Source organism: Heptranchias perlo, chromosome 11 (assembly GCF_035084215.1).
Source record: "Heptranchias perlo isolate sHepPer1 chromosome 11, sHepPer1.hap1, whole genome shotgun sequence".
Lineage (NCBI taxonomy): Eukaryota > Metazoa > Chordata > Chondrichthyes > Hexanchiformes > Hexanchidae > Heptranchias > Heptranchias perlo.
The window spans coordinates 35,193,753-35,221,752 of NC_090335.1; the positions used below are offsets into that span (position 1 = coordinate 35,193,753).

Genomic DNA, 28,000 nt, shown 5'->3' on the forward strand with positions numbered 1-28,000 from the left:
TTTAATTTTAAATGTCAAAACACTTTTAATGTTTTATGTTCACTGACTGCCAGTGTTGACAGACCTGACTGAATTCAACTTTATACTTGGTCAAAACACAACTTCTATTCAAATATAAATTAGATTTTTTTTCATCACCGGGAAATATTTGAAATGTTTTTTTAAAAAAGATCACTGTTTGCAATTTTACTGGCATGATACCAGAAGTTCTTTTAAACAACGTTTAAGTAGTATTCAACAGTATTTGGAAAATGCTGTGTACTGCTACAGACAGTCCACTAGTCTTCTTCAATGATATCACTCTTTCCAGCTTTAATCATCATCAACTGTAGGCTTTATCGTCACGCCTCTTCTTATCTGACCCCAGCCAATTAAACTGCGTGAAAGAAAAAAAGTTAAATTAGTTTTTAATGAGTAAAACAATGCATGTTAACAGTCCATTCAACTGTGGAAGAATACATCACAGTCGATTCTAATCCTCTTTCCATAAGGGATCACTAGACTTGGCTGCATCCCTGCTTTCTCCACCCACCTACCAGGGACAGAGGTGAATTGTACTGTCCCCCTGCTGGTGCCCAAGGAAAGATTTGTTAATCCAGCATAGACAAAGAATGGAGCCAGGGACCTTCCTGGATGTATGGTTCAGAGTCATATCAGGTGGTGCATTTACCCAAGTCACAGGGGAAGCAAGAAATTTAAATATTCTTTAATGATGAATCTTCACACAACATGTGAGTGCCACATTGCTGGTGACAAAACAAGCAAGGCCTGAAGCTGACTGAAAGTGAATTCCAATTTCTACACCATTTTGTTTCATGATGGTGCCAATGATGATAAAGTACATTCCAACGCTAATATGGGTACGGTAGCATAGTGGCATCTCAGCCTCAGGACATTGCTGCAGGAGTTCCTCAGGGCAGTGTCCCAAGTCCATCCATCTTCAGCTGCTTCATCAATGACCTTTCCTCCATCATAAGGTCAGAAATGGGGATGCTCGCACAGTGGGGTTCAGTTCCATTCGCAACCCCTCAGATAATGCAGCAGTCCGTGCCCGCATGCAGCAAGACCTGGACAACATCCAGGCTTGGGCTAATAAGTGGGAAGTAACATTCGCGTCAGACGATGATCACCTCCCCTTGACATTCAACGCCATTACCAGCGCCGAATCCCCCACCATCAACATCTTGGGGGTCACCAGAAACTTAACTGGACCAGCCACATAAGTACTGTGGCTACAAGAGCAGGTCAGAGGCTGGGTATTCTGCGGCGAGTGACTCACCTCCTGACTCCCCAAAGCCGTTCCACCATCTACAACGCACAAGTCAGGATTGTGATGGAATACTCTTCACTCGCCTGAATAAGTGCATCTCCAAGAAGCTTGACACCAACCAGGACAAAGCAGCCCGCTTGAGTGGCACCCCATCCACCACCCTAAACATTCACTCCCTTCACCACCGATGCACCGTGGCTGCAGTGTGTACCATCTACAGGATGCACTGCAGCAACTCACCAAGGCTTCTTCGACAGCACCTCCCAAACCCGCGACCTCTACCACCTAGAAGGACAAGGGCAGCAGGCACATGGGAACACCACCACCTGCACAGTCCCCTCCAAGTCACACACCATCCTGACTTGGAAATATATCGCTGTTCCTTCATCGTCGCTGGGTCAAAATCCTGGAACTCCCTAACAGCACTGTGGGAGAACCTTCACCACGCGGACTGCAACGGTTCAAAAAGGCAGCTCACCACCACCTTCTCAAGGGCAATTAGGGTTGGGCAATAAATACTGGCCTTGCCAGCAACACAGACATCACATGAACGACTAAAAAAAAAACCAGAAACGGTCACACACACACACACACACGTGTGAACTTTTATTTCAAATGGTCACTTCTATACTTATTTATCCACTTTAAAAACAACCCCCTTCAGATCTCACTGCATCATATACCATTCTTAAGAGGCAAGTAGGCTACTTGCTCCAAGGTTTTTGCTAAATTCAGCCGTAGTCTGCTTCTGGTCAGAGAGAGCAGTCTAGGCGATTTGGCATTTGGGTTTCCTTCCCTGTTGAGCGCCAAGTACAGGTCAGGCACTTTTCATCAGCATGATTGGCAAACTATGGGCAACAGCTCACATTCTATCAACTCTGGTACACATGGAGCAGAGTCATCATTTTGAATAATTTCACACTGTAGTTCAATTTTTATGGTGGGCGAGTGCAAAAAACCAAAAGGAGTAGAAATTATTTTGAAGAGTAGATAATTGGGCTTTGACCACAGCACTGCTGTTAAGGTCAATGCATCATTAGCTTTCCTTTTCTACTATCTTTAACCCTCAGAAGTAACACTTCATTTGTGCACCACAAAACGTCAATTTTTTTCCTAGCGCACAAAGATGTGCTCTACATTATCAATGTGGTACTATGTAGAGTATCGTTTGGATTCCTCCCCCCTCCCCCATTAAAAAGAAATTAATCACAAATTAGGAAACTTATTTCAAAAGAATTACAAAAATGTTAACTTTCAAACTTCACTTGAAAAGTTTCATTATTGTTGCCAGTTTCTATACTCACCGCCAATGTTTCTCTACTCTTCGGCTAAGGGCAATCTTTTCACCAACTTCTGTACATACTGGATTCGTGAGGACTATCTTCCCCAAGTCAGCCTTCACTGCACTGACTCTTCCTCCAGTAGAAAGGGATCCTATATTTACCATTAACACCTCATTTTTGGATAGTTTTTGTACCTAAGGGAGGAAAAAAAAGCTACATTCATGCTAAAATGCACTCAATTTAAAAATAGTCTGTCACCAATAACTAAATGGAATTCTACTATTTAAATATACATAAATGGTGCAATGCAGTCAATATCCTATTTGCATTTTAAACAAAATCATTGGATATATTTTTAAGGAATGTTCATTTTAACATCATTACTGGATCAAGAACTGCATTTGAATTATCTGTCGATACAACAACAACTTGCATTTATATAGCGCCTTTTACACAGTAAAACATCCCAAGGTGCTTCACAGGAGCGTACTGAGCCACATAAGGAAGCTTGGTCAAAAGGGTAGGTTTTAAGGAGCGCCTTAAAGGAGGAGAGGTAGAGAGGCGGAGAGGTTTAGGGAGGGAATTCCAAAACTTAGGCCCTAGGCAGTTGAAGGCATGGCTGCCAACGGTGGAGCGATTAAAACGCGCAAGAACCAAGAATCGGAGGAGCCCAGAGAGCTCGATGGGTTGTAGGGCTGGAGGAGATTACAGATAGGGAGGGGTGAGGCCATGAAGGAATTTGAAAACAAGGATGAGAATTTTAAAAATTGAGGTACCTCCATTAAGTTAGGGCTTTAGATTTTCTCAGTTAAATCACATTCAACTTCCTGAACTTCTATAAAGTACTTCATATGCAAAATTTGAGTAGGTTTTCATTTATTACATATATTCTTTTTTAAAAAAATGTATACTTTTACTTGATATTAAACTCACCTTTGCAGCCTTCTTGTCTCCTTCTGTACGCACACCCAGCAATCGCCGGAGAAGAAAATAAGAGATTTCTAGCTCTGTGAAGATTTCTGGGAGAGCTCCCACAGCACCAAGTACCTGTCCCACCATACGGTCAGCACGGCATAGAGTTGGGTCAATTTTCGTTCCAACACCTAAAACAAGTAGTAACTTCAGTCACTAAAAATAACATAGGGTCTGCAGTGTTTTCCCTCCTTCCAATGATTAGTTGGGTAAGTATCAACTCTTCTGCAATCAGTTAGCCACAAATTCCATAATGGCCAACCAAAATACATTGAATGTGCATGGGGAAAAAAAATTAATAAGTCTCATAATATTGAGCATTTTCTCATCTTGCTGGAGTTGTGCTCTTCCAGTCATAGATGAGCTCATGGCATCATGCTGCTATCGATGAGTTACCTCAAGATCTCAGTGAAGCATATCCCCTTTAGATAATTTAACTTTCTGGCCTAGAATATGGTAGAGCATGCCTGCTAAAAATGATTACTCACCCATGGGTTCAAAATAAGTAGTTCTCAGGGGGTCCATAAAAAGTGAAACATGGACCAGGCTAAACAGATCTGTATTTGACTATTTCTCTAGTTTCTAAGCTAGTTGCATTCAATTCTTAAGAAAAAAACCCAAGAGATGGATGACTGAAAAAATATATTTAAATTTTATCTGAGCACCTGCCAGTAGCAGATACCAAAAAATGTGAATAGCCTTTGAAACAGGCACTCATGAGTACAGCTGATACAGTTCAAACCAGCAAGAAATTCATGGTTACCATCTAGTTGATTGTAGTGGTACTTGGCAATGTTCATTATAATACATACCATACATACCTAAAAACTTTGACTCCTCTGTAGTTAAACTGGTAATAGTCCTTTGCCAATTGACTAGGACATGACATGCCTTTAGTGAAACAGATAAGGCATTATGCAGATCTTCATTATTCCCAGTAGCAGACTCAGTCCTAACCTTGAGGACAAGAGTTATCTGAACAGCCCAGCTTGAAACAGCAGGAACTGAATATTCATGAAGGAGCATTAAATTTCACCAGGCAATTAGCTTGTAAGTGTACAGATTCCACTTCACTGCCATCATATCACCAGAAGCTCAATTACCAGTATTGTTTTGGTATGCAGTTTGAAAATAAATAGGCCTTCCGATTTTTGGCTTTTATCTTACTTAATTCAAAATCTTGAGTCAAATCAGCTACAAGCAATAAAACAATATTCCTAATCTGATAACTTCCAGTTTAATCAGCAAAACTATTTTGAAGGAGTAAAATACTTAAAAGGCTCCTCCTTACCAATAAGGCCACCGGGTGCGGCAAACTGGAGGTCATTGTGCTCTGCAAAAAGTGACACAATCTTTGAAAAGATGGGCTTGCACATCAGCTTCCCTTCATGGTCTTTTGACACAATACCAGGTCGGACTTCAAGTTCCTGCCCTACCTATGAAAGACAAATGTGATACCCAGCAGAGTTAGGGGTATGAACTAAATTACATCACAAATGGTTACTACACTTATATTCACGAAACAATGTTCTGTTGGAGAGCTTTTGCTCAAGAATATTTTACTGCCTTGCCAATTTTTCTTCCCTAAAGACAGAGACTGCTTGCTTGGGGTATGGTTTCATTCTCATGTACTTTGTTCACACGAGCTTTGGACAGTGAGTTTTTAATGGACTATATTACCCTATAATGGCAGCACAGCCAAGCCCGAACCTGCCCTCATCCAATGTCCACATATGCCCTTGTGAAGGGGCCACTGGTTAGGTGTCATGAGAGGGAACATAGCCAATTCCTTCTCGCAACTAAGGCACACCGAGGCCAATTATAATACCCTACCACTACTATGCCTTAGATCAGCTAACAAAGCACAGGCTAAGTTTGTATGGCACAGCTGCTTACTGGTAAAGTTTGCTGAATCATTAGGAAGACCATTTAAAATTAAATCCATGGTAGGACTTTGGAAAAATTTATCCGACAGTTTTCGAACTCCATGTACGCAGTGACCAATATTACTTTGGGGACGCTGAATGATTTGCAATGAGATACTCAAAGTAAAGATCTAAACTTTGGCTTTTAGAAACCTAGGCTGGCTTGATTTGAAAAATGTTTTTGTTTACCTGCTTCTATCATTTGACAAATGATTTGAAATCTAACATGTCATTGTTGGTACATGATGGGATTCAAACATATAAAAGCTGTGGTAGACCTGTATGAGGCCCGGATATAGTGCTCTGGAAATTCTGGGCAGCATGAAGTTTGCTGATTATAGCCTGTGAGTTTAATGTCAGGTGTGGGGAGCTACTAGAATCTGTCATTAGGGATAGAGTGATGGAGCACTTGAATAAATATGAGTTGATCGAGAGCTAACATGGCTTTAAGGATAACTCATGTCTGTCTAATCTAGTTTAATTTTTTTTTAAAAGGAGGTCACTAAGTAAGGTAGAGAAGGGAGTGTCTACAGATGTTATCGATATGGACTTCCAGAAGGCATTCCACAAAAGAGATTGTTAGCAAAAATGAGGGCTGGATTATAAAGGGGAGGAAGTTATTCTTCAATTGTGTCGAGCCTTGATCGGACCCCATCTGCAGTATTGTGTTCAGTTTGGGCTACCACACGTCAGGAAGGATATATTAACCTTGGAGGGGAGTGTAGTGCAGATTCACCAGAATGGTTCCGGGGCTTAGAGGGTTAAATTATGAGGACAGGTTGCATAAACTTGGCTTGTATTCCCCGAGTATAAGTGATCGAGATGTTTAAAATGTTAAAAGGATTTGATAGGGTAGATGTGGAGAAACTATTTCCTCTGGTGGAGAAATCAAGAACAAGGGGGCATAATCTTAAAATTAGAGCTAGGCCATTCAGGAGTGAAATCAGGAAGCACTTTTTCACACAAAGGGTAGTCGAAATTTTGAACACTCGCCCAAAATGCTGTGGATGCTAGGACGACTGGAGCTTTCAGACTGAGATAGATATAGACTTGTTAGGTAAGGGTATCAAGGGATATGGAGCAAAGGCGGGAAAATGGAGTTGAGGTGCCGATCAGCCACGATCTAATTGAATGGTGGAGCAGGCCCAAGAGACTGAATGGCATATTCCTGTTCCTAATGTTTCTATGGCAAACTGAAGAACAAAGGAGTTCATAGGCAGATTCATGGAGCGCAGATGCATTTCAAATGTAAAGAAATGTGAAGAGTCACAAGAATGATATCAGGAATGAGATTATTGTTATGAAGAAAGGCTCAAAATTGTGTTTTTTCCCCTTCCAATGGAACAGAGAAGATAGTGGGGTAAATCTAAGATTTTCAAAATTATGAAAAGGTTTGATAGGTAAATATTAAAAGGTTGTTTCCTCTTGAAGAATTGGTAACAAGAGGGCAAAGGCTCAGGATTATCAACAGAAGAACAAAGGGGAATTTAGAAGAAATTCTTTTAGTGTTATTAGAACAATGAATGTTTTACTACAATTGGCCAATAAGTCAGAAACTACGATTTAAAAAGCAATTTTAAAAGTACTTGAAAATGAAAAATATGAAGGAATGTTAGGGAAGAGCAGAGAAATACGATCAGAGTAGATAGTTCAAGTTGGAGAGCTAGCCCCAGCACAGGTGCAACGGGCTGACAGCCAACTTCGGTGCTACAACTTTTATTTTCTTTTAAGCAGTATAGGATATTAAATAGAATCAATCTAATTCACAGTCATTTGAAAGAATGGGATGGTTCCCATAGCAAAGTGCAGAAGCTGCTCGGCACCTCTTTCAAGTTGGGTCCAGACTACAAGGTCTCCAGATGTCCACATTAAAAATAACGTGCCTATTGATAGATTATTCCACTTTGACAGATTTGGGGGGGGGGGGGGGGGTAAAAAGAGCAAAGAACGTGAATTTAAACTACACAAGAGTAGGAATAGACTGGATGCTAGGCAGTTCTTTTTCTCCCAGATAGTAGTGAGCCTCTGGAATGTGTTGTCGGTTGGTGCGGTGGGCATTGACTCTCTGCATGCCTTTAAGAGGGAGCTGGACCGGTTCTTGACTCGAGCAAAGATTGCATCATATAGAAGTGGCTTTACAGATAACACATGGTCCATGTGATCTTCTGGACGAGTTTCAATCGCCTGAGAGGGTGGAAGAGGAATTTTCCAGACTATTTTTTCCCTTATTGTCCCTGGGTTTTTTGCCTCTCCCAGATTATATGGCTGCAGGCGAGTGGGGAGGGAGGAGAGGGGATAGGAGGCGTCTAGTTATGATGCTCCAGCCATTATGAGTATGGGGCAGGCTTGATGTACTAGCTGGTCCTTTCCTGCCCGTCATTTTCGTATGTTCGTAAATGGGACTAAACCCAAGTTGATGGAGGGTGCAGCATCAATGCCAAATAAGGCAGAGCACAGCTTTAACCCATTGCAAATTTTAAATCATGCATTCATTGTTTTTTTTAAAAATAGTTAAATGTTAAACTGCTTGGTTTCGTATTATCATTGGTTTTGTAGAGCTCAGTGTACTTAAATACTGAGTCTTTCCAACTGCAGCACTCAACAATGGTCAGCCAATTATCAGCTGACAAGGCTGCGGTACAACCAAGTTTCTCCTGGTAGCATTGAGCCATCATAAGAACCATTTAAAAGCTCACCACTGCCACCAACAGGAATTTGGAGGTACTAGATGCATTTGTAAAGCACATATAAATTAGTTTACTATATTATATGGAATTTAAAAAAAATCAGTTGCAACATTTTATCAGATTACAGCATCAAATAAATTGCTTCCATGCCACATACTTATATACCAAATTGAGCTACTCAATAGACTGGTTTTAAAATCCATTTCAGTTCACCTCAATCTCCCAACCCTGATGCTAAGAGGAAGATTTTATACCTTTAGTACTCCTTTCAGAATGCTGCCACCAGCCACACCACCTTTTAGATCATCTACTTCACAGCCAGGCTTGTTGACATCAAAGGATCGAATAACTGCATTAATACAAACAGAAAAATGTGAAACAAAATTAAGTGTGCAATTGGCCTCAGCACCCCCCCAGGGTCAGGAGAGAAAAAGTATCCAGGATTCCAGTGATTCTCACTGGAAATTCACACGTGGAGACTGGGTGAATCCAACAGCTTACATTTGTGCAGTGCCTTTAATTTAATAAAACGTCCCAAAGCATTTCACAGAGGTGAGGACTGTGAGCAGTGGAGAGAGAAAAGTTAGGGATAATGACCACAGTGGACAGACGTGGATTTTGAGGAGGCTTTTGACAGAGGGGAGATGAAGAGATTTAGGGTGAGCACCTCAGAGTATGGCTAAGATAGCTGAAGGCACTGTGACAAAGGTGATGCTGGGAATGAAGAGTAGAGGGCACATGCTGCAATCTTCCGCTCTTCTGAGTTCTTCTAAGATGTGTTGCACCCTCACAGCTACTTAGCTGGGATGTTTACCATGAAGAATGGCCATTAGGGCGAGATAAATTCTGAACTTTAATGGAATATCTACTTATGTTAATCTAGTATTGCCAGGAACATTCATCTCAGACAATAAACAATTCTAGGAGACATTCAGCAAAAGTTTTTTGTTGGAAATTGTGATCATCGTACTCCACTACCAAGTTAGCAGTCCAGACCATCTGACTCCTGTGACCGAAGGCCAGCTCAGAAACAGGAAAACGATGAAACAATACCTCAAGGTCCTTGACAAAAATGGAAACAGTGGGTTCGAGCTACTAGAACCAGTGGCATGTTTAAATTTCGGACCTGACTCCTACACAAAAATAACTTGAGGAATACCATAATTTGTTTTTAAACAAAAACAGAATATACTAGAAATACACAGCATGACCATTAGTCTCTTTGAAGAGAAAAGTCAATTTGAGTGTGACTGTTAGTCTAGCCTAAAAACTGAAAGATGGGCATTTTAATAGGGTTGGGAACAAAAAGGAAAGGGGAGAGAGAGTAAGTTAATGGTTTGAATAACCTGCAGGCTGAGCAGGAAACTTACATTAAGTAATCTCAGTGAGGCAATGAAAAGGCAGTAAAAGAACATGCAAATAGCTAAGATAGTGAAAATTGATAAGAGTAACAAAGTGGGGATAATTAGGAAAAAAAATCTGCCAGAGGTCTGAAATGAAAACAGAAAATGCTGGAGATGCATAGCTACTCTGCCAGCTCCAAAAAGAGAAAAAACAGTTCAACACCCAAAGTGCAGATTCCCTACTCGCCAGAACTGTATAAGGACAAAGTCTACACCTGAAACATCAACCTACCTCCCCTTCCTTTGGATACCAAAAGCACTACCTCTACATCCCTAGCTGCTCTGTTGTAAAGGAAATGCATGATTTAGCTAAGTTACTGAAGCCAATGTTCAGACCAGAAGACAGCAGCTTGTCCGGAGAGTTGAGACACTGTTCCTGAAGCCAATTTTCCTTTACTTTGTTGCTTTTTAATTCACACTGGTACACCTCACTACTGCAGAGGCCTGGGGCAGGTTCGAGGCAGGGCATAGCTGAATGGCAGATAAAGGACAAACCAGTCAACAACTGGGAGGTCAAGGCACGCATGGGGCCACAAGACAGATAATGCCACATGATGAGCATGGAAAAATTAGCAACACATGAGGCTCTACAATCATAAATTTCCTTCTAGTCAAACGGATGTCTGACACATGTGGGAAAACTATCGTGCATACTTATGAGTATCAAAACTAAACTACAGAATAACTACAAAAGTAGAGATTCTGCTTATGTGATGTTGAGTGCATACTTTCTTCCCAAGAACACATCCTATTTACCAAATACCAAAAAAATGTAAGTACAAGCCAAGACATGAATGTTGGCAAATTTACAGAACACATCGGCAACTTTTCAGCATTGGTCATCAGATTGATCAGCATCAGAAAGTCTAGCTGATTTTTCCCTTCCCTAGCCCAGGAATGCTCGGGCCAACTGCAAAATCCCTACTGCCACCCCATTTAAAATCAGTTAACTCAACACGAACAGGGGATCAAATACAAGCAGTGCTAGTTAACAGGATGTGAAAATTAGCACTTCCAGAAACAAGAACAATTATGGTCATAGGGGTGCAGCATTTATAGTATAAATGTGCATAGTACAAGGAAAGCCAATTATCTTGTTCTAATGAGCTAAACATCAGTAGGAAAACAACTTCAACATTTGCACATAGCTGAAAATATATAAAGGATCCAGAAAACACCACAAACAAGTCAGCATTTTAAAGAACAAGGAAAATAAAACACTTACCAATTAGTCTTGGTTCAGATATAAAGTCTCGGATGGGGACTGGGATTTTTTTTACAATATATTCGCATACCACTTCGATGTTATATTTCAACTGCGCGGAGATTGGAATAATTGGTGCCCCTTCTGCAACTGTACCTACATATCAAAACAGTAAAAGGCATCAGGTTATAAATCCAGAGAATGTGTTGTTTATTTTGTTTTTTGCTGCAACCTAAGCCTATGTAATTTAAGATATATAGTTTAATGAGAAAACCTCAATATAGTCCTTCAATAATACTCAACAAGATAAAAACTTTTTCCCCCTGTCCTCTTCTGAAGGAACCATCTCATGCTAGCATACAGCTCCACAAGTGCCTGTCTCTCTCTGGAAGGGGGTCCCCTTGAATTACATTATCACACACTGTTCCTTCCACACATTGCAGCTCCAAATTAATATTGATATGGATGAACCCAGTGATTATTTAAAATTAATATTGATGGGGGTGTTCATCATAGTGGCGCTTGCCTGTGGTTACCTTCATCTCTAGATATACTAGCTGGCTTATAGTTCCTACTTTTCAAAAGCATAGTCCTTTCAATGATTTTGTAGTGTATGTATTATAAGGGCCATGAACAAATACTGCAACAGTTAACTACCACTATTCGAAGAGGAGCAGAGGAGTTCTCCTGGTGTCCTGGCCAACATTTATCCCTCAACCAACATAAAAAAAAAGTTTAATTGGTTATTTATCTCATTGCTGTTTGTGGGACCTTGCTGTGCATCAACTGGCTGCACATTCCCCTACATTACAACTGTGACTATCCTTCAAAAATAATTAATTTGCTGTGAAGTGTTTTGAGATCCTGAAAGACACTATATAAATGCAAGTTCTTTCTTTTACACTGTAACCTAATTTACACTTTCCAGTAGTGGAAACAAACATTCAAGGGCGGGGGGGAAATTGGGCCAATTTTTCATTCCCTAGCTAAGGGCGCTGAGGTTAATTTAGCAACCCTATTACTGCCTAGGTGAGAAAATGAGCCTGGTGTGTACGGCTCAGTTACATGCTGCCTTTACCAGCCATGTCACCAGGGATGCTAAGGAAATTAGGTTTACAGAGCTAATCTGAAGTGCCTAGTCAGCAAGGTTACATAAAGTACACTTGATCCAACAAAACTTGTGATTCCAGCTTCTTACACTAGAATACAATTCATGAATTCAAACAAATAAACTCTGAATGAAGTTTCATTTAGGGTCGACCTACCCTGAACAAAAGCAAGTATCTGTTCATACTGTTCCTTTGCTTGACTTTCCTTTACAAGGTCAATCTTGTTCTGCAGAATCAGAATGTGTTTCAGTTTCATGATTTCAATAGCAGCCAGATGCTCTGAGGTCTGAGGCTGAGGGCAAGATTCATTACCGGCTGAGGAACAGAGAAAGAACGTGTTAACAAAAGCAGAACGGTATGAATGTTTATGATTTATAGCCCTCCCAATATTTTATTTTTCCACATTAGCACTTACTGGATTAAAACTTAAACCGAAGAAAAAAGTTGGGGAAAAAAATAAACCAGGCACAAGAACATAATCAAAGTGAAACATACTTTGTGTGATTATTAGCTTATCACTGATACGCAACAAATTTATAAACTGCTGGGGGTGGCGGAGGAGAAGAAAGGAGCACAAGCATGCAAGAGCATAGTTCCACAGATACCTGCAACGCTTTGATACTTCACCCCATAAGCGTGACCCTAAGGAGTGAATTAAATTCCCTCATGATCTGTGGGGTCACTTCAACTGAGTTCGACCCTTTGTTGCCTGACATTCAAGCACATGCAACACTGGGCAGCAGTCAGAAGTGGGAACCCCAGCTAATTTTTTGCCTTCCTTAGCCAAGAACGCTGAAGCCAACTATAGTGACCCCACCCCTGCACTGACTAAGATTAGCTAATTCAACCTAGACCAGGATTGATGCTAGAACTTTTTTGGCCTGCAAGATTCAGCATCATACCAAGCAGTGCATTTCACCATGGAGGCACCACAAAAACCCTGTAAAAGGTAACTAAAAACAAGCAAATATTTAACACTTTCAAAAATTAGACTTCCCCATTAGACATGGCCTGGCCCAGAAGCGGTAGTCACGTTAGGAAATCTTGGGACAGTTAGCCATCTTCTCAAAATAAACTCACCCTAGTGACCATTACAATACTGATCCTTAAATACTGGAGGGACCAAGATTCTCGCTCAATTACACAGGTCATTCTGGCCCTGGAGGCCATCTAGAAGGGAGCTCTGACTGCTTCACAAGGAATTACTCTATTATTCACAAATAAATAGCACCTTTTAACTGACCACTTTCAGAGTGCATTCTATGAAAGAAATAAGATTGCTCCCTCCTGATACACTGATCTGATCAGCTACCTGCAGCTTCTATTCTCGAACTCTGTGCATTAAAAACATTAGCATTCTTCAGTATTGCCTATGGTTTCAACTCAGCCAGACAATATGGTTCTTGGCAGCGTATGCCCAGATTTCTCCTTCACTACTGCCAATTCACACAAGTGAAATAAAAGGGTATACAATTGTAATGGCAAGATTTGTGAAGTAATTTAAGGCAGATTTTTTTAAGGATTATTTAAATCACATGGAACTTTCCAAGGAATTTGATATCAGTTATGGACAGAAGCAATTAAAAGTCATGAAACCAAGACCCTGCTGTGGAGGATGACGGTGAAAATCTGTACCTACTGTTAATATCCCAATTACCTATTAATAGCAATGCTGCATCCATGACAGCAGCTCCGTTCAACATAGTAGCCATCAAGATGTCATGCCCTGGACAATCCACAAAAGATACGTGCCTATAAACAGAAGGAAACAAATAAAACATTTTTCTCAACCCCCCCCACCCCCCTGAAAACTACAGAACGCACAAATGAGTATATATGGTTGTAGATGTTTTACTAAGATTAAAATTATTAAAGGAAAACTAAAATTATTAAAGGCATTGCCTCGTAAATCATCATATTTAAAATCACACCACAGGAATAGAATCATAGAATCATAGAAGTTACAACATGGAAACAGGCCCTTCGGCCCAACATGTCCATGTCGCCCAGTTTATACCACTAAGCTAGTCCCAATTGCCTGCACTTGGCCCATATCCCTCGATACCCATCTTCCCCATGTAACTGTCCAAATGCTTTTTAAAAGACAAAATTGTACCCGCCTCTACTACTGCCTCTGGCAGCTCGTTCCAGACACTCACCACCCTTTGAGTGAAAAAATTGCCCCTCTGGATCCTTTTGTATCTCTCCCCTCTCACCTTAAATCTGTGCCCCCTCGTTATAGACTCCCCTACCTTTGGGAAAAGATTTTGACTATCGACCTTATCTATGCCCCTCATTATTTTATAGACTTCTATAAGATCACCCCTTAACCTCCTACTCTCCAGGGAATAAAGTCCCAGTCTGTCTAACCTCTCCCTGTAAGTCAAACCATCAAGTCCCGGTAGCATCCTAGTAAATCTTTTCTGCACTCTTTCTAGTTTAATAATATCCTTTCTATAATAGGGTGACCAGAACTGTACACAGTACTCCAAGTGTGGCCTCACCAATGCCCTGTACAACTTCAACAAGACATCCCAACTCCTGCATTCAATGTTCTGACCAATGAAACCAAGCATGCTGAATGCCTTCTTCACCACCCTATCCACCTGTGACTCCACTTTCAAGGAGCTATGAATCTGTACTCCTAGATCTCTTTGTTCTATAACTCTCCCCAACGCCCTACCATTAACGGAGTAGGTCCTGGCCCGATTCGATCTACCAAAATGCATCACCTCACATTTATCTAAATTAAACTCCATCTGCCATTCATCGGCCCACTGGCCCAATTTATCAAGATCCCGTTGCAATCCTAGATAACCTTCTTCACTGTCCACAATGCCACCAATCTTGGTGTCATCTGCAAACTTACTAACCATGCCTCCTAAATTCTCATCCAAATCATTAATATAAATAACAAATAACAGCGGACCCAGCACCGATCCCTGAGGCACACCGCTGGACACAGGCATCCAGTTTGAAAAACAACCCTCGACAACCACCCTCTGTCTTCTGTCGTCAAGCCAATTTTGTATCCAATTGGCTACCTCACCTTGGATCCCATGAGATTTAACCTTATGTAACAACCTACCATGCGGTACCTTGTCAAATGCTTTGCTGAAGTCCATGTAGACCACGTCTACTGCACAGCCCTCATCTATCTTCTTGGTTACCCCTTCAAAAAACTCAATCAAATTCGTGAGACATGATTTTCCTCTCACAAAACCATGCTGACTGTTCCTAATTAGTCCCTGCCTCTCCAAATGCCTGTAGATTCTGTCCCTCAGAATACCCTCTAACAACTTACCCACTACAGATGTCAGGCTCACTGGTCTGTAGTTCCCAGGCTTTTCCCTGCCGCCCTTCTTAAACAAAGGCACAACATTTGCTACCCTCCAATCTTCAGGCACCTCACCTGTAGCGGTGGATGATTCAAATATCTCTGCTAGGGGACCCGCAATTTCCTCCCTAACCTCCCATAACGTCCTGGGATACATTTCATCAGGTCCCGGAGATTTATCTACCTTGATGCGCGTTAAGACTTCCAGCACCTCCCTCTCTGTAATATGTACACTCCTCAAGACATCACTATTTATTTCCCCAAGTTCCCTAACATCCATGCCTTTCTCAACCGTAAATACCGATGTGAAATATTCATTCAGGATCTCACCCATCTCTTGTGGTTCCGCACATAGATGACCTTGTTGATCCTTAAGAGGCCCTACTCTCTCCCTTGTTACCCTTTTGCCCTTTATGTATTTGTAGAAGCTCTTTGGATTCACCTTTGCCTGATCTGCCAAAGCAATCTCATATCCCCTTTTTGCCCTCCTGATTTCTCTCTTAACTCTACTCCGGCAATCTCTATACTCTTCAAGGGATCCACTTGATCCCAGCTGCCTATGCATGTCATATGCCTCCTTCTTATTTTTGACTAGTGCCTCAATCTCCCGAGTCATCCAAGGTTCCCTACTTCTACCAGCCTTGCCCTTCACTTTATAAGGAATGTGCTTACACTGAACCCTGGTTAACACACTTTTGAAAGCCTCCCACTTACCAGACGTCCCTTTGCCTGCCAACAGACTCTCCCAATCAACTTCTGAAAGTTCCTGTCTAATACCATCAAAATTGGCCTTTCCCCAATTTAGAATTTTAACTTTTGGGCCAGACCTATCCTTCTCCATAGCTATCTTAAAACTAATGGAATTATGATCACTGGTCCCAAAGTGATCCCTCACTAACACTTCTGTCACCTGCCCTTCCTTATTTCCCAAGAGGAGGTCAAGTTTTGCCCCCTCTCTAGTCGGGCCATCCACATACTGAATGAGAAATTCCTCCTGAATACACTCAACAAATTTCTCTCCATCCAAGCCCCTAATGCTATGGCTGTCCCAGTCAATGTTGGGAAAGTTAAAGTCCCCTACTATTACCACCCTATTTTTCTTGCAGCTGTCTGTAATCTCCTTACATATTTGCTCCTCAATTTCCCGTTGACTATTTGGGGGTCTGTAGTACAATCCTATCAAAGTGATCTCTCCCTTCTTATTTTTCAGTTCTACCCATATGGACTCAGTGGGCGAACCCTCGGATATATCCCCTCTCACTACTGCCGTGATGTTCTCCCTAATCAAGAACGCAACTCCCCCTCCTCTCTTACCTCCTGCTCTATCTTTCCTATAGCATCTGTACCCTGGAACATTGAGCTGCCAGTCCTGCCCCTCCCTTAGCCATATTTCAGTAATAGCTATAACATCCCAGTCCCATGTACCCATCCATGCCCTGAGTTCATCTGCCTTGCCCATCAGACTTCTTGCATTGAAATAAATGCAGTTTAATCTAGTCTTCCCTTGGTCTTTGCCCTGCTTTCTCAGACCATCTGTCCGGTCATGTTCTGTACACTCTCCCTTACTGCCTTTTGTTTCTGTCACCACTTTATTTCCCACTGACTTCCTGCATCGGTTCCCATCCCCCTGCCACATTAGTTTAAACCCTCCCCAACAGCACTGGCAAACACTCCCCCTAGGACATTGGTTCCAGTCCTGCCCAGATGCAGACCGTCCAATTTGTACTGGTCCCACCTCCCCCAGAACCGGTTCCAATGGCCCAGGAATTTGAATCACTCCCTCTTGCACCATCTCTCAAGCCACATATTCATCTTAGCTATCCTGTCATTCCTACTCTGACTAGCCCGTGGCACTGGTAGCAATCCTGAGATTACTACCTTTGAGGTCCTACTCTTTAGTTTAACTCCTAACTCCCTAAATTCAGCTTGTAGGACCTCATCCTGTTTTTTACCTATATCGTTGGTGCCTATATGTACCACGACAACTGGCTGTTCACCCTCCCCCTCCAGAATGTCCTGCAGCCGCTCCGAGACATCCTTGACCCTTGCACCAGGGAGGCAACATACCATCCTGGAGTCTCGGTTGCGTCCGCAGAAACGCCTGTCTATTCCCCTTACAATCGAGTCCCCTATCACTATAGCTCTGCCACTCTTTTTCCTGCCCTCCTGTGCAGCAGAGCCAGCCACGGTGCCATGAACCTGGCCACTGCCACCTTCCCCTGGTGAGCCATCTCCGCCAACAGTATCCAAAACGGTATACCTGTTTTGGAGGGAGATGACCGCAGGGGACCCCTGCACTGCCTTCCTACTCTTCCTCTGTCTGTTGGTCACCCATTCACTATCTCCCTCAGTAATTTTTATCTGCGGTGTGACCAACTCACTGAACGTGCTATCCACGACTTTCTCAGCATCGCGGATGCTCCAAAGTGAGTCCATCCGCAGCTCCAGAGCCGTCAAGCGGTCAAACAATAGCTGCAGCTGGACACACTTCCCGCAGGTGAAGGAATCAGGGATACAGGAAGGAGCCCTGAATTCCCACATCCCACAAGAGGAACATGACACGGCGCTGGGATCTCCTGCCATGACTTAACCCTTAAATTCTACTTGGATTATAATGATCGAGCCCAAAAATTTAAGCTTCAAAAAGTTTAGTGAATTGTGATGGGGTAATAGACATCTTGGAACTTTTAAGCAAATATTTCCAAGTTTCTTTTCCAGATCAACAACATAAATAACTTGCATTTATACAGTGTCTTTAATGTAGAGAAATGCCCCAATGCTGAACAAAGATATGATCAGACAAAAATGGATGTCAGGCCAAAGGATATATTAGTAGGGGTGAACAAACCCTTGGTAAAAGAGCTGAGTTTTAAAGAAGGTCTTAAATAAAGGAGCGGGAAGTAGAGAGGTTTAAAGATGGAATTCCAGAGCATATGGTTTACATGACTGCCAATGGTGGAGAGAAGGGAGTTGGGAATGCACAAGAGGCCAGAGTCAGAGAAACTGAGAATTCTTGGGGCAGAGGTTGCAGATAGTAAGGCTGCAAGGGGTCATAGAGATAGAGAGGGGGCAAGACCATGAGGGAATTTAAACAAGGGGATAACAATTTTAACTTGGAGGCATTGGGGGATTGGGAGCTGATGTCAGACAGCAATGATAGGGGTGATGGGTGAGTGAATCTTGGCGTGGGATAGGATATGGAGAGTTGAGTTTTGCAGCAGCTGAAATTTATGGAGGGCGGAAGATGAGACCCCAGCCAGGAGAGCATTGTAAAAGTTGAGTCTAGGGTGACAAAAGTAGGGATGAGGGTTTAGCAGCAGATGGACTGAAGCAGGGGCAGATGCAGGCGAAGTTAGAGGTGGAAGTAGGCAGTATTTGTGAAGGAGAGGATATGGTGTCGGAAACTCAGCCTAGCGTCGAATAAGATACCGAGGTTGCAAAAAGTCTAGTTCAACCAATAGCCTGGGAAGGGGATGGATACAGTAGCAAAGTATCGAGTTTATGGAAGGGGCCAAAGACGACTGCTTCAATCTTCCCGCTGATTGAAATTATGGCTCAGCCAAGCCTGCATGGTGAACAAGCAGTCTGACAACATTCTCATTAGTGTGCAGAGGCTAAATCTTATACTTATAAGCTATGACTCAGTTGGTAGCACTCTCGTCTCTGAGTCAGAAGGTTGTGGGTTCAAGTCCCGCTCCAGAGACATGATCTAGTTTGACACTTCAGTACAGTTCTGAGGGAGTGCTGCACTGTCAGAGGTGGTGTCTTTCGGAGACGACCTTAATCGGAGGCTCCATCTTCCCTCTCAGGTGGACGTTAAAGAAACCACAGCACCATTTGAAGAGGAGCAGGGGAGTTCTCCCCGGTGTCCTGGCCAATACTTATCCCTCAACCAACATCACTAAAAAGATTATCTGGTCATTATCACATTACTATTCGTGGGACTTTGCTGTGCACAGATTGGCTGCCACGTTTTCTACATTATAACAGTGACTACACTTCAAAAGGTACCTCATTGGCTGTAAAGCGCTTTGGGATGTCCTGAGGTCGTGAAAGGCGCATATAAATGCAAGTCTTTCTTTCTATGACTTACATCTGGATTGCACCAACCTGACTAGTTTGAAATTTCCTTTGATGCCAGGAATATCTGATGGGAATTCATCTGGTGTGCTGCTACCACATGACCTGTAACAGTCGGGCCTTGGACAACTGGGGTCATCAAGTTTGTAAACCTAAAGAAATTACAACTAGGTAAGTACAGAAATTTTTTTTATAAGACAACAATCAAAGAGTAATGACTGGCTTTCTTACTTTAAATAAAAAAAAGCCGTGTACTGTTTAAATGCCAGTATGTTGGTCTTGCTCACAAGTTGCGAGATATCTTTCATATTCAAATAATTAAACAATGAGAATATAGTTTTACCTATATTATGTGTTCCATCAAATACTTGCATTTTGAACTGTAAAGGTGGAGGAGTCCCAGACAGTCAGCGAAATGGCTGGTATCAACTCATTACCACAGAAAATGTCCAGGCTTCAAGCAGCCCAGATTGCCGTGCTCAAAAGGATTGTAGACTTTTCACAATATAACCACTACCTATTTTCTCAGGCAATTAAGAATTTCACAAAACACAGAACCACTGCAAATGAAGAATTATTGGTATTTTAAGCAGTTTGTTAACTATTTAAAATGAAGAACTTCAGGAAATACAAAAATATGCTCAACAATCTTGACAATATTACATTGAGGTACAACACATATAATGTAATAAAAAAGAAATCACAGAATTTAAATCAAATACAGGATATTTAACTGAACATGTACTGCACTTCATTTCTATAGGCATTTTTACCTTTGCATTGGCATATCCCAGCTTGATAGTGATATTTCTTTCTAGCTCATTTTTAAATCGGACAGTCTGAACACCAGAAATAGCTTTAACTACAGTGGACTTTCCATGGGCTACGTGACCAATTGTGCCTAAGGAAAAACATTTAGTTGGAATACAAGTTAAGCTACTGCATGGTTTATGTGCACAATGTACGCTCTCAAAATCTGGATTCAAACAAAAAATTCTAAATTATTATTTTTCATTGACTGAACAGCCAAACACGATACCCACTAATATAACTCTTTCCTTCCATTTACTGCATCCATTTTCCTGTGCCTATTTATAAAGTATTGTGGGACATTCTTTACATTAAAAGTACTTTATGACTTCAAGTTGCCAAATTTCAGATGCCACAGAATAGTAGAATGAGGATTCATGCTTTCAAACTCCCATGTGAGGAGTTCTTGATCAGTTAGATTTTTTTTGATTGGGGGTGGGTGTAACCTGTATTATTCTCATCTACTGTCTACCTCCTAGAACTGTAGAGGCTGCCTGTCAAGTTAGTTATAGAATAATGCGGTGCAGCAAAGAGAGACAAGAATTTGACAGCGATTCCTTTACTGCAAAACAGCTAAAGTTACATCTTCTTAGATCTAAAAAGCTTCCTGTTGCACCACTAGGCTATTATCCAGATAACTGGGGCATCTACTAGCTACTACTAATGCATTTTCCAGTTCATATGCCACAAATATTTAAAGTTTATGGCCGTACATGTTTCTGAATCAACATAATTTCCTCTCCTTTGGCTTATTCACTCCAGAATTGTAACATCATCTAGGGCTCCTCCACTCAACTAGAATTTTCATGGTGAAAGTCGCCAACATGTTAGTCAACATCCACTATGTTTCATACAGCTACAGTGTTTACAACTGAACAGATTCAATCTCAAACATTTTAGGTTTGCAGTCCTCAATTACAAATGGTGCTAGGACAATTCAAAGTGAAAAGTTTTTTTTAACCTCTGGAAAAATATTTTGAGTTTTGATATTTATCAATTACATGCTAATTATAGATGAACCTTAAGGAAAGTCCTAAAACCAAATAACCAAAAAAAGCTGCGACAAGAATCAATTTTATTTTGATCTATTGTAACAGAACCCTCATTTGTACATGATATTTGACTATGTGCTTTAAATATGAATTTAATTGTGCACATTAAAAATTTCATAATTGAAAGCACTACAAAATGTTCAGAAAATGTTATGAAGGGATCAAATGGGACTGGGTGGCAATGTTAGGTTAGCACTACTCTTTCACTTCTGGCTTCAAATGTCACCCAGACTGAGAGGATGAAATTCTGGTGGCTGAAATGAGGTTTGATGCAGATTCATAGCATAATGCTCATAAACTGTCAATTCCAATTAGAGGGCACAAACATGTATGGGAAATGGGAATATTCATCCTGATGCAATCAGGAATGTCCTTCCAGGGTTATAATCGAAGAACATTGTTGGAACCTTCGCAATACCTGGGAGTGCATGCTGCTGACACTTGTTGGAAAATGTATTTCTTATCCAGCACAAACACCTTAATACACAAAAATTAAATGACTTTATTAAATATTTGATTTTTAATCCATAAACTGTAATCACTTTTTCTATTGCCAATTTTCACCTCTCCTAAAGACATTGCCTTCTGTGAGAGTGCAGTTGTACAAGTGCTAGATATTGATACCTGCCCAAACAGAATTTTTTTTAAACTGCCATAAAATTTAGCTTTATAATTTCAAGGAAAATGTTTACACTATCCTAATTTTTAAAAAAATCCATGACTCCAAAATAGGCATCCACCTCCAATAGAAAATTAACATTCAGGTAACTGAGTATAGGCCAAAAGGAATTAATAACAACTCACCTATGTTGATTGTAGCTTGCCTACTGATGACTTCGGGAGAAAGAGGTGTTAACTTGTTAACATCCTGCAAAACAGAAGCACTGGATCACAAACCATTAAACATTTATAGGTAGAGTTTCCGCTAGATTATGCTGGTTTTATCAATGCAATCCGACTGAATCAGCGCAAAAGATCGAGGTTTCTATTGCAGTTAGCATAATTCAAGTTTCTGCTGGTTCAAAAATCATTGCGCTGAAGCTGGCCCCGCCCCTGAACCAAATAACGAGGATAGCCCATTTCCACCCGTTCGAGGAGGGTCTTCAAATTAAGCTCGATTTCATAGGCGCACAGGCACTAGTAGGCACGCTTTAAACATTTTTACATATTAAAAAATATTCAATTTACTAAAAAAACTGACTAGTGTACACCAATGAAAGTAGTAAATGGTTCAGTATAGTTTTTTAAAGTCATTTTCAGTGATTTAAAATCAGGTTACTCACAGGTGGAGGACTAGACACTCGTTAAAAATGCTTATTTTTTGTGATGAACCCGTTATCTGCGGTATTAATAAAACTGCACCAGGCACTGTTAAATATATCAATGAATATTTTTTATTGCAAAAAAAATGATTACGCTGTTAAGCTGTGCTGGTTCCTGGAATATTTTACATTTGTACTTATACAAATGCATTTTAGAGGAAACTCGAACTGTAACCCAGCTGGCAAAATTTGAGCCCAAAGCAGAAACCCTACCCTATTACAATTAAAAGTTTTGCTAGACTTGTAAATTATTCAGATTATTTTGAATGGATAAATATTGGGCATCAGCACTAAACAAGGCAAAACCACCATTTTTTTGCATAATGTTTTTTCTCATTCTGTATTCACATTGATTCCCTCTTGGTGAGGAGCCCAATTCTCAGAAAATATCAATCCTGCTCCGTGCTTCATCAGCCAACATTAGTAAAACACAAAGGGATCGTTCATTACCCCCTCCCTTTGTCTCCCTCAGACAAAACCTGGAAAAATTGTAATTCCAATGTGGGATCCTTACTTTACAGCCCAATACTCCAGCATTGCTGCTACCAGGTTTGGTGATATTCCTGACTTATTCTTCCTTGCTAAACACCTAGAAATTTGTAGCTGGGTCCTTTCCTAACACCTAAGAGTCAAAAGCTGTTTTTTTTGTTGCAATCTTGACAGCGTCCTTTGCGCATCACTCTCCCTTATTTAGATTTGTTGTACGCTGCCTCCGTAGGCCGGCCGAGCTCCACATTGTAACGGATTTCATAATAGAGTGCAACCTCACAGAAGAGGCACTTGATCAGTTGGCACGTTCATGAACCAACAATTTTGTGAGTTTCACTATTAGTATTCAAAAATGTCAACAAACCAACCCCCAGACAGCTATCAGCAGCGGAGAGTCATTTTCTTGTGGGTCTCCAAATTTTCAATGAAAACAATTCTCCCCAAATTATCTGCTAAACACATGGAGCGAGTTCAGTGCACAATCAAGCTTGAGGACCAGCACCTCATCTGGCTACCAGTCTGCAGCCAGCTGACTTTAATACTGATTTCAGATCTTAATCACAGTTCCCATTCTCTTTCTGACAGTAGGTACTGGTAAAGTAAGATGGATGTACCAGCGCTTCGGGGATGGTGGAGGGAGTGAGTTGGTGCTTAGGATGGGACCCCCCCACATTGATACGCCGTCGGTGGTGTGGTCCACAACCCTGGTGCCGACCTGCCCTTTTCTGGCACCAAAACTGGTGGAAACTGCTCTCCATTACCAGGTTTTTATGTTTCCCCTCTCCAACTTAGCAAATCTGCTTCAACTACAGTCCCCATCACTTAAAAAGTCACATTTAAAACGGACAGTTGCTTATGTCGGCCAAAAAGCGATAACTACTAACCATCTGCATTGTCAATTTCAAAGTTGCCAGTTATAGCGTCTTATGTGTTCCGTTTATTTCAGGCAGAAATAAACAGAATTGATCAGTTTCCAGAATTATCCCAGTGATATTGTATGAGTGAAGTGCACATGAAAAACTGATGCAAGTTTTAAAAAAATATAATTATATTTAACAAAAATAACACTTCATGCGCAATAATCCCAGCAATTGAAATTTAGTGCCCTAATTAGGTGTTTGGATTGTTTAAATGGACTATCAGTTTCCTGATGGCCAGGATAAGGTTGGCGCTGCGGAGTTCGGGTCCTTGGTCAGGTCTAGGGCAGTAAGGAGGTTTGCTCAGGTAGCGGTTCAGGAAGCCATGAATGTTGATGAGCGAGGACAACATTTTTGTTATAATAGCACGTGCACACTCTGGATGGGAATTCCTAATCCTGCCCACAAAACGCAGCACAATTCAAATCCCAGAAGAACAGCAGCAGATACAAACCAAGAGCAGCAGTGAGGGACAAATTAGGAAATACAACAGAATGAATTTCGGGGAAGTGGTATTTCCCTGGATTCCACGATAAACGCATAGCCAGTTTATACCATGCTACACCAGCCATCGCGTAGAATGGGCAAATCACGTTTTCACAAATGCGCCCGCTATGAGCGGTGAGAACCATATCACACTCGTATGTATTTTATTTCTCCAATTTTTCTCATCATGCCTCCATTTGTCTTGTATTATCACTTCTGTCAGTTAACCATATCCCGTTCTCCACCTAATCACTTTACAGCTCATTATTTTCCTTTTCTTCTGTATGATTCCGCGACCCCCCATCCCTCGCTCTGCTCCTTTATAAGTTGTTCATTTGTAATATCTTCCAGTTCTGGTGAAGGATTATGCCTGAAACACCAACATTCTCCTTTCTTTACAGATGCTGCCTGACTTGGATTGTTTCCATCATTTTCTGTTTTTGTTTCAGCATGCTTGTGATGTGACGCAAAACAGCATCATGATTTATCTATTTTATTTCTCCCCTCTGCAAAAGGATACTTTCTAAGCTAAAGGTGTTATATAAATGCAAGTTGTTGTTTACTTGAGCATGCTGATCCACAAAACTGTCTCTCAACATCATCACCACCCCCCACCACAAACTCAATTGATGTCTGATGGGCCTACACAAGGACCAGAATAAGGCCACAGCACACATTGCTTTGTAAACGATCTCCCTGAACCCTGAAGATAAAAGCATCTTAGATTTAGGAATACAGCCAACACACCCGTACGTATAAAAGTGGCTAAAGATGAGATTGACATACTGATGCTCAAAAGCGAGCCTCTTATTGCCTAGAAAGTGGTTTATTCTGCTGATGGAAACATGAAGCTGAAGTTGCATTTAAGGGGAAGCTAGATACACATATGAGGGAGCGAGGAATAAAAGGTTACGTTGATAGGGTTAGATGAAGGGTGGTGGGAGGAGGCTCATGTGGAGAATAAACATCGGCATAGTGTTCAGTTCCTTTCGCAACCCCTCAGATAATGAAGCAGTCCGTTCCCGCATGCAGCAAGACCTGGACAACATCCAGGATTGGGCTGATAAGTGGCAAGTAACATTCGCACCAGACAAGTGCCAGGCAATGACCATCTCCAACAAGAGTGAGTCTAACCACTTCTCCTTGACATTCAACGGCATTACCATTGCCGACTTCCCCACCATCAACCAGAAACTTAACTGGACCAGCCACGTAAATACTATGGCTACAAGAGCAGGTCAGAGGCTGAGTATTCTGCGGCGAGTGACTCATCTCCTGACTCCCCAAAGCCTTTCCAACATCTACAAGGCACAGATCAGGAGAGTGATGGAATACTCTCCACTTGCCTGGATGAGTGCAGCTCCAACAACACTCAAGAAGCTTGACACCATCCAGGACAAAGCAGCCTGCTTGATTGGCACCCCATCCACCACCCTAAACATTCACTCCCTTCACCTCCGGCACACCGTGGCTGCAGTGTGTACCATCCATAGGATGCACTGCAGCAACTCGCCAAGGTTCTTCAACAGCACACGGACTGCAGCGGTTCAAGAAGGCAGCTCACCACCATCTTCTCAAGGGCAATTAGGGATGGGCAATAAATGTTGGCCTTGCTAGCAACGCCCACATCCCATGAACGAATGAAAAAAACGACCAGTTGGGCCGAATGGGACAAGTGCTGTTTCAGTGAATAGGAGTTACTGAACATAAAGCAGAAGACCAAACTATAAAAGGGGCAAGATGCTTCAAATGACCCAGGCCTTGCCTGACTCTACTTCAGTGATCTCCAGCTTTAAGTCCCTGTATGCACCCTCTGACTAGTTTATTCTTTATCATCCACTCTCTCGGCTCCACCATTAGTGGGCCCCCTTTCAGCCATCAAGCCTCTGGAGTTCATTCCCTGAAACTATCCATTTTGCCATTTTTCAAAACAACTTCTTCATCCATGATCCCCAAACATTTTGTTTATTCCTTTTCTTTCATGCTTGGCATCCACTTTTTTTGTTCTGGCCTGTAAAGCTCTGAGATGTCTTTCTATGTAAGATGTGGTATAGAAAAGTAAATTTATTTCACATTAGCAGGATCTTCATAGGTTCCACTGGGCATCTTATTAATAAACCTACTAGAATTAGACATACTTATGAAAGCTGAAATTGGTATTTATAGGCTAGCCAATACATATGTTAGGTAAGAATTACTACACCACACTGAAAGCTCAGTTTGGTGTACTTTACCAAGTCAAAGTTACACTAGGAGGCTTTTGAAAATTGTCTGTTAAGTAGGGAGGAGGATGTTCTCTAAGTGTATCCAGGAGGTATCAGGTGAAACCCTGGCAAAGGTATCAGGAATATGCTTAAAATCAGAATTAGAAAGAAAATTCTGATACAGTATGTCAGAGGAACATAAGGACAGGAGCAGGCCATTCAGCCCGTAGAGCCTGTTCCGCCATTCTCTTAGATCATGGATGACCTTCATTTACCCATCTTTTTACAAAAAAAATATCAGCTCTGGTTGACAAACGATAACAATTGTGAAGTAACATTCTCACATGGAGCTTGCTGGTCTCTGGGAGAAACACCTGAAATTGAGGCAATGCTTCAACACCTGCCAACTACAGATCCCATAAATATTTTGTCCACTTTTCTATACTGTGAACGCAACTAAAGGCTCACCTGCAGCAGCATTTACTGAACGTTGAAAGAAGGCCGTCAGTTCACTGTGACAACCTTCTCGCAGGTTCAATATCTGATCAAACACAACACCAGGACAAATGTACAAGACCCAGCCCTTCCACTGCATAAGTCAAAGTCTCGCTCCTAATTAACAGGTAATTCAGATGACGATTATAGTTTGGCTGGGTGATGAACTCAATCCACTGCAGTGTCCACGGGTCACAGAAAGCTCGAAAACCAGTGGGCTCCATGGTCACCCCCTGTGAACCAGAGCTCTGGGAGAGACACTGTTCCCCGCATACATTTCGAAAAGTGGGCCTAGATGCGCAAATGATGAAGCTCCAGTTTGGGGTGGCGCCCCTGGGTTCTACACCCAGCAAAAAGTAAATGCCCTCAGGAATACAATAAATCAATGACCGAGAATAGGGTGGGAATAAAACAGTGCGGCCGAGGCTCGGGCCTCCCCGGGAGAGCAGCACCGGGCCTTAAAAAAAAAAGAATTGCCCGCTTCCCCCCGGGCCCTGTGCAGAGACACAACCTGCTCCGTGCACTCCCCCTCCCCGAGTCCTGCCCCACCGCATCTCCTCTCCCCCGGGTTTGGGTCTCTCACACAGACACTCCGGCACCAGACCTCCTTCCCGCTCCAATCACTAACTGAGGCCCCGGCTCCCAGGCCCGGCCCGGCCCGGCCGGAGCGCGCGTGGTTTCAGATTTGGAGTGAGGAGGAGGAGGAGGAGGCGGGCCCCGGTGAGGCCCTTGCCCGGCCGGCCCATCTCCTTCTTCCCTTCCCCTCCCCTCCCCTCCCCTCCCCAGCCCAGCCGGGACTGACCAGGACGCTGAGATCCTGCCTCGCCAGGTGAGGCTGTCCCACTGTGACGCCGGGCTCGTCTCCCGCCATCTTGTCGCCGAAACCGTGTCAACCGCCAGCTCGCGCCGCTCCCGAGAATGATGCAATCCTCCCAGAGCCAACGATACCGCACAG

The 28,000-nt window shown here is 42.1% G+C and overlaps 1 protein-coding gene across 1 annotated transcript; it reads right to left on the bottom strand.

The window, feature by feature from the left end:
- Nucleotides 1-28,000, bottom strand: eif2s3 (eukaryotic translation initiation factor 2, subunit 3 gamma). The gene is made up of 12 exons (XM_067992821.1): nt 27,848-28,000; nt 21,937-22,000; nt 20,044-20,171; nt 19,301-19,422; nt 13,511-13,605; nt 12,010-12,168; nt 10,766-10,900; nt 8,392-8,486; nt 4,817-4,961; nt 3,487-3,656; nt 2,575-2,747; nt 1-376 (listed from the first exon to the last, which is right to left on the bottom strand). The coding sequence occupies exons 1-12, from the start codon at nt 27,914-27,916 to the stop codon at nt 313-315; spliced, it is 1,419 nt and encodes a 472-aa protein (XP_067848922.1). The 5' UTR covers nt 27,917-28,000; the 3' UTR covers nt 1-312.